Source organism: Conger conger, chromosome 3, assembly GCF_963514075.1.
Source record: "Conger conger chromosome 3, fConCon1.1, whole genome shotgun sequence".
Lineage (NCBI taxonomy): Eukaryota > Metazoa > Chordata > Actinopteri > Anguilliformes > Congridae > Conger > Conger conger.
Window position 1 is genome coordinate 76,432,200 of NC_083762.1, and position 8,336 is coordinate 76,440,535.

General features: G+C 40.6%; 1 protein-coding gene across 1 annotated transcript; it reads left to right on the forward strand.

The window, feature by feature from the left end:
* Window positions 1-341: 341 nt before the first annotated feature.
* Window positions 342-7,789, forward strand: LOC133125079 (uncharacterized). The gene is made up of 7 exons (XM_061236792.1): window positions 342-535; window positions 1,333-1,641; window positions 2,107-2,367; window positions 3,680-4,006; window positions 4,276-4,569; window positions 5,963-6,067; window positions 6,752-7,789. The coding sequence occupies exons 1-7, from the start codon at window positions 469-471 to the stop codon at window positions 6,781-6,783; spliced, it is 1,395 nt and encodes a 464-aa protein (XP_061092776.1). The 5' UTR covers window positions 342-468; the 3' UTR covers window positions 6,784-7,789.
* Window positions 7,790-8,336: the final 547 nt, after the last annotated feature.

The following is an 8,336-nucleotide window of genomic DNA, read 5'->3' on the forward strand; positions in this document are numbered from 1 at the left end:
TGTGGCGGAAAATGGCCAGTGACACTTTGTGAAATGCAGTAAAAATTCCAATATTCAAACATTTATAACATATCAAAGCAAACCAATAGATGAACGCTTTACTCTCCATAATAATAATATATCTGTGAACAAAAAAGAGCATCATTCTACGAACTGAAGTAAACATTCGTTAAATGATAGCTTTATTACTTCAGATGTCAAAGATGTCACAGTGCTTAGCACAGCCAAGAGCAGAACCATAGATTTCACAAGACTCATTAAACGTCTGAAATCTGTTGCAGGATACAGTTTAGCCAAAGCACTTTGTACTTCCTCTTATTCTAGTCATTTCCTGAGAAGTTATACCGTGGAAAGAAGCTTCACACCAGTAATCAGAAGGGCTGTGTAGGGCAGAAGTTAGACACCAGTAAGAAGGCTGTGTAGAGCAGAAGTTAGGCACCAGTAAGAAGCCTGTATAGGGCAGAAACCATGGGGATGGTACAGTGGTGGACCCTACTCTGGATATCATGGTACTGTCACACACTTTCAGCTGAGGGTGAGTCTCTCTTTCCGCCTTGGTGATACATTTACTTTCGTATTCAGATATAGATCTCACACAGATCCAATCAAACATTCCAAGAGAAGGCAAAAAGTTTCAGCATATTGCTTTAATCCATGAAATGGCGTTGTATACAAATGCCAGGTAGTTACTCACCCTGTTTAAAAATTGTAATCTTTTCATATTAAAATATTAATTACATATTAATAATATCATTATTATTATCAGTATACATGCAGTTATACATACACATTCACTACCCAGAAAAATGCATGTTTTTGCATGGAAAAAATCACAATATAACAACATCAACAGAAGATTGAAATGTTGATAGCGTACAGCAAACAGGTCAAATTTCTGCTTGCCAGGTTCCCCCTCCAGGAAGTGTCAGCTAAAAGTGAATAGTTTTGTAAAATTCTACAACCACCCTGAGCATAGAAAAAGACATGATAGATAGATAGATCGATAGATAGATACTTTATTCATCCCGAGGGAAATTTTAGATGGTGCAGATCTTGAACAGGTATAAAAGCAGGACTACAGCTGGTATGAGCTCATCTCAGTGTCAAATGCAGCTCAAATATTCATTAATCAAGAGCAAAAAAAATGACCTTTATCTTAATTCATAGTTCTGTATCAGCTTCCAGACTTCCTTTGGTTTTATCTTGAATTTAATCACCTGGTTTAACTGGAATTAACTAACTGCAATTAACCTCCATATTGACATGCAATATTGTCTTGCCTGGAACACAATTGGATCTTGGTATATTTCATATATTTTTCTCTTTCTGCAGTGTTAGTGCAGTACAAATACTTCGTTCCTGGGCAGAGAAAAGACATCTCTCTACAAGCCCCCGCTGAGCCCAAAGGGACAGAATTCATCTGGGAGTGGACACCACATGATGGAAGCAATAAAAGACTCATAATAACTATACAGTCCAATGGAGACTTTGTGAGGAATTCATTGTTTTTTTCTATTTCAAAGGAAAGCAAGTATGGCATTCGTCTGGAATCACAGTCAGAGATTGCAGGGGTTTTTACTTTTATTCAAACTAAACCAGAGAACGTCAACTTGGCCCAGATTATAGTGTCTGCTGTAAAAGGTAAATGTACTCTTTTATGTAGGTTGTCATGAATGTACAGTAAAAAAGATATCTATTTTATACTACATTAAATACATAATGCATAACATAGTTATATCTTGTATTTTACTTTCACAAAAGTTGAATTTGATGTTAAATTTAAATGATATTTAAAATGGAATCAATATAACTGGAAAAAATTGTACTCACTCATTTGGCTCCTGTTCTAAGTCCATGCTTTATTAATTCTGAGATTAGATCTATGATATAGATATTATATAGAGCAAATATATCATATATAGCACAAGAGGCTGGTTAAAATGTATTTTCAGTTATGTTTTTCTTTAAATTCTCAACACAGAACTGGAGGACTGTGTATAATATATTGCTTTCAATTCGATTACTATAGTTGCGAGATGTAGCCCACACAATGTTTTGATGAAAAGGCTTACCTTTCTCTAAATCAATATCTCTTTCCTCCTACAGTGACTCAATCGCCCAGGTCCATAATAAATGAAGGTTCTGATGTGGCCTTGAGCTGTGAGGTATCCCACCTTCCAGATTCAGCTACACTGGCCTGGGAACGGGACAGAGAACCCACTGCTAACACAACGCTGCTCTACAACAACACTGCCCACATCATCATCCACAGTGCTGAGCAGTACAGTGCGGGATCATATAACTGTACACTCCGACGGAACGGATCGCTTATTTTCAGCGTTCCCCATACATTTAGAGTCAATGAGGGTATGATACTCTGCATGCATTTTTCAGTGGAGCTTCTACAAAAGCATTGTTAGATTTTACCTTTCTTTTGTATAAGCAGAAATGTGGTGTCTTAACACTGAAGATGAATCCATGTGCTACCCTAGTCATCTTAAAAATCCAGTGTAGTTTCTGAAAATGCAGATACTGTATGTGGCAAGTTTGCAGAATATTTATTCTAGCTCTGTGGGAGCTTGGCTGTGGGCTGTGGGCTGTGGTATGAAAAGAAGGAGGCTGCTGACACTACGTATGAGGGATTGCGCAGCTATGAACAGTCATGAGATTCTCCAAATTAGGGGGATTAGGATATTCTCAGACCCCTATTCAGCACCAATTTTATTTCCATCCATTATCTTAACCCGCTTATCCTGAACAGGGTTGCTGGAGCCTATCCCAGCATACATTGGGCGAAAGGCAGGAATACACCCTGGACAGGTCGCCAGTCCATCTCAGGGCACACACACCATTCACTCACACACTCATACCTATGGGCAATTTAGACTCTACAATCAGCCTAACCTGCATGTCTTTGGACTGTGGGAGGAAACCAGAGTACCCAGAGGAAACCCACGCAGACACGGGGAGAACATGCAAACTCCGCCCAGAGAAGCCCTGGCCGACAGGGATTCGAACCCAGGACCTCCTTGCTGTGAGGCGGCAGTGCTACCCACTGCACCATCCGTGCCGCCACCAATTTTATTTGAAGGACAAAATGACTGACTCGCCACTGAATTTATAACATGTGCATTTGTTTAAACAAAGTTATAAGTATTCTAACATATTAATGTTGAAATTCCTCCAAACAATGTTCTGACATGCATGTTTCCATCTGAGATAAAGGTTGTTCAAATAATAATAATAATAATAATAATAATAATAATAATAATGAAATGTAAATGCATACTGTAGGCATGATTCACTCATTACTGTAGATATAAATTACAGTTATATTTCATTCTAATATATTATGGTTTTTAAAAAAGGAGACAATAAACAAGAGAAAAAATATTATTAGTTAATTATATATATTATTATATGTACATTAGTTCATTTAAAAAGTACTGGCATGCCATGTTCTCACACAAATCTGTAGGCATGCTGGTCTGTCTGTAATTATAGCTTGCATGGCTGTAAGAGGTGCTATATTGTTCAGGGGCTATTCTGTAATGAGGCTTCCATCTTCTGAGTTGGCTGACTTGCTCACAGTTATGTACATTTGTTGCTCACTACCTGTAGCATTAGTACATGTGCCAACTGGACATAAAGTGATTCTAACCACAACTTATTTCTGCAGGTACATTCAGGACACACCCCACTCTGTACAGAGGGAGTTTGAATGGCAGTGAGTTGGTGCTAATCTGCCATTCTCACAGCTCATGGGATAAAGCTGAGTGGTATTGGACCCCACTGTCTCAGTCCTCAATCCTTCTGATCTCAGCTGATAAACACAAGGATGTGTCAGTTTCCATGGAGACAGATAAAGAAAGATTCTCATTTGATGTCTATGATGGGTATAAGTTTCCTCTGAGAATCTCACCAGTGAAGTTTGGCGACAGTGGAGGGTACACCTGTTATTATGATGGACAGACGTACAGTACAGTAACTCTGGTAACTATTTGGGGTAAGTTTACAGATTACACAATTTACAGGACTGAATACATCGCCGTTTGATTGAACATGATGCTTATTAAGTTCGCTATGTTAGTTTCAGTTTTAGTTTGTTTGTTTTACAAAATTCTGTGTCATGCATCATCATCAGCAAACAGTAAGCAACAGAAGTGTTGGTCCAAAATCATGAAGGAAGTGCACTTTTTACGGAAACTCCATTACTAATAATGGATGATATCTGCATTTTTCCTGAATAAATAAATAATGCATGTACTCTCTCAGTCTCTGCAGAGCCCCCTGGTGGTCTTTCCAGGAATCAGTCAGTTGTGCTGAACTGTGAGATATCGCAGGGGATCGACAATGTGACCCTGGCCTGGCTCCGGATGAAGGGGGGCAGGGGGGAGCTCGTAAAACAGGAGGTCCTGACAAAGAGAACCCCAAAAATGATGCTCAGCCTCACCCTGCCCAGCCTCACTGAAGACCAGCTACACTGGGCCTGTGTGGTGTTCACAGGGAGCGTGCTCAGAGCACAGGTTCCCCTGCACCTCACGCTGCCAACAACGCACATCAAGCAAGGTACAATCCTCCAGCCATAGGGATGGGTTAGGCCTCTGTCCTCATAAACAGTGACACCTTCCTACCACACCCTCCTCAACCATTGCACAGCCTGCATCACGGCAAGTCAATGGACACCATGGCGGTCTGAGACAAACAGTAAGACAGTCTTAAGGTCTTTAGGAACAGCAGTTTGAATCTGGAGGACAATGATTTTTCACTCCTGCTTCAACATATGGCTTGAGTAAGGGGCCGAAAATAAGACACAAACACAACAGTTCCATCCCACAGCCCTTGCTGATGAGCTGCGTTTGTAATCAATCACAAGGGCAGACATTCGTAGAGTTATGTCCTCCTGAAAGGCTGTGGCAGGGCTCAGTTAAGGCACCACTCGGTACTGCAGGGATGAGCCTGCAGTTAAGAAAGTAACGTACCAGCACGCCATGTTTAGAAACCAGGCTGCCTGTACGACATTACATTACATTACAAGGCATTTAGCAGACGCTCTTATCCAGAGCGACGTAACACGGAAGTGCAGAGTGTAACCTGTAACTGCTTTCCTGGGATATTGCATGGATGTCTGCATGAACATTATTTCCATGAAAACTTTCATCAAATTAAAAATGAATTAAAAAAATAGCGACATATTGAATCTGAGAACAGACTACATCAGACACACTGAATCTGAGAACAGACTACATCAGACACTGAATCTGAGAACAGACTACATCAGACACACTGACTCTGAGTACAGACTACATCAGACACACTGAATCTGAGAAACAGACTACATCAGACACTGAATCTGAGAACAGACTACATCAGGCACACTGACTCTGAGAACAGACTACATCAGACACACTGAATCTGAGAACAGACTACATCAGACACACTGAATCTGAGAACAGACTACATCAGACACATTGAATCTGAGAACAGACTACATCAGACACACTGAATCTGAGAACAGACTACATCAGACACATTGAATCTGAGAACAGACTACATCAGGTACACTGAATCTGAGAACAGACTACATCAGGTACACTGAATCTGAGAACAGACTACATCAGACACACTGAATCTGAGAACAGACTACATCAGACACACTGAATCTGAGAACAGGCTACATCAGACACACTGAATCTGAGAACAGGCTACATCAGACACACTGAATCTGAGAACAGACTACATCAGACACACTGAATCTGAGAACAGACTACCTCAGACACACTGAATCTGAGAACAGGCTACATCAGACACACTGAATCTGAGAACAGGCTGCATCAGACACACTGAATCTGAGAACAGACTACATCAGACACATTGAATCTGAGAACAGACTACATCAGACACACTGAATCTGAGAACAGACTACATCAGACACACTAACCCCATGTTCCCTCTCACACAGGGTGGAGCACTGAGACAGTGGTCAGGGTGGTGATTGTAGCGCTGGCCACCCTGGGGATGCTATTGGTTCTGAGGTGGTACTGGTCCTGGACGAGACTCCATGCAAGTAAGGACACTGTTCAAAGTATCTTACAGTGTCACTGGACATAGGCTTTACTCAGCACTTTTACTCAGTTTACATGCTAAACGCATTGCAGGGCAGCCTGTAGTGTAGTGGTTAAGGTACATGACTCGGACACGCAAGGCTGGTGGTTCTAATCCCGGTGTAGCCACAATAAGACCCGCCCAGCCGTTGGGCCCTGGAGCAAGGCCTGTAACCCTGCGTTTCTCCAGGGGGCTATTGTCTCCTGCTTAGTCTAATCAACTGTATGTCGCTCTGGATAAGAGCGTCTGCCAAATGCCATTAATGTAAGGTAATGTATGTTACATTGCGGTTGCATGTCAGCTCAATAGCATGAAGGCTAGAATTTAATGTGAGACAGATGTTGGAAGATGAAAAGTAACGAGCATCATTAATTACTCGATAGATCTGTGGGGTGGGGTGACAGTGCTATCCACAGTGCTGCTGTATCCACTTCCAGATTTCAGAGTCTGATGAAGACTGAACAGTTTCCCATTTCAACGGATCTCACCATCAACGGTGTCTGATAAAGACTGAACAGTTTCCCATTTCAACTGATTTCACCATCAACGGTGTCTGATAAAGACTGAACAGTTTCCCATTTCCACTGATCTCACCATCAACGGTGTCTGATGAAGACTGAACAGTTTTAAATTTCCACTGTTGCAGGTGAACCTGAGTCAGCCCAGCCTGAGGAGTGACCAGAGCAGCAAAGCCCTGCAGGACCAATGCAATGGTGAGCCTCCCTCCAATGTACAGCTCTCACTGACAAACACAGATTAGTCTCTAAACTGTGCAGAGTGATCTGGAAATACTCGCAAGATTAAATTTAAACTCAAAGTTCCTGCAATGCAAACCACAGAGGAAGTGTACCTCGGCTGCCAACACAACTTAATGAACGACAAAGGAACTCACACTCCAGTATCAGAATAAAGATACTCTGATTTGAATGTGTTTTGTTAAGACATAAAGGGCAAAGAATATATAGAAAAATGTTGTTTTAAAGAACCAATATCAGTGTTTGTCAAGACCGTCTCCCCTTTCCCACGTCCTTAGCCAAAGGGCTGATCAGCAGGAACAGGTAGAATTGTGTCGTCTCTCCTGTTTGATGCTGCGATGCATCCTGCCAACCTAACATATTGATGAGCCACCAAACACAACCTGCGTCTGCGTATTCCATCTCAACGCGATTCACAGATTGTACTGTTATAAATCTTTCATTTCATGAAAAAACATTCATGTAGCACGTTTTCCAGATGACACTGTCACACAGCAGTTTTTCAGAGGTTCAGAGTTTTTTGTTTTTTTTTAGCTATGTAAGCTGTTTATTGTTCATATGGAAGTATATACCCTATTGCTTTGCACTGTATAAACATTTTCCGTCAATATTAATCAAATGAATCAAATAGGCTCTCGTCCTTATCTTTTTTGTACAATTAGCAATTGACATTGTACTTTCAGTGCACTTCCTGGTTATTGCTATGCACTTTGCACTTTGTAGCACCTCCTCTGGGTAAGAGCATCTGCCAAATGCCAATAGTGGAATGTAGGATAATTTTTCTATTCCTTCACTGATTGTGTTTTCAGTTTTTTTTTTAATGTAAAATAACTGCTTGTTTTTAACCATTTAATTTGGTGAGTTTATTTTCTATTGGATGGAAATAGAAACCATCTACAAAAACTTTATAATAAAAAATATTTTCATGATTTCTATTCTATTTGTTTTTCTGTTCCTTTGCATGACAAAATCAATTGGCACACCCATATTTTCCATTTCAGTGCATTACATTACGTTGTATGTTATTTCACAGACAACTTTATCCAAAGTGATGTCCAAACCATTGCATATCAAGGTCATTAGAACATGCAGAGCAGGTCAGATAAGCTACAATTCACCAATAAACCGCTGTACAGCCGTGAACATCATTTCCAGGACACATGGAAAATAGGCCAAGTATTTGTACAGTACCACAAATACAAATGCAAATACAATATAATAAATACAAATACAACTGCACCTACATTAGAGTACAAAGTACAAGGGGTTAAAAATTCAGACAGGTGAACAACAAAGTGGCAATAGATCAGGGTACTCCCACAGAGGAGTCAAGGTACAGTGTGAAGAGATGTGTCTACAGACTGCAGCGGAAAATGGCCAGTGACACTTTGTGAAATGCAGTAATATTCAAACATTAATAACAAATCAAAGCAAACCATCCTGCTCGGCTGAAAAATTTACAATGGCATTACTCTG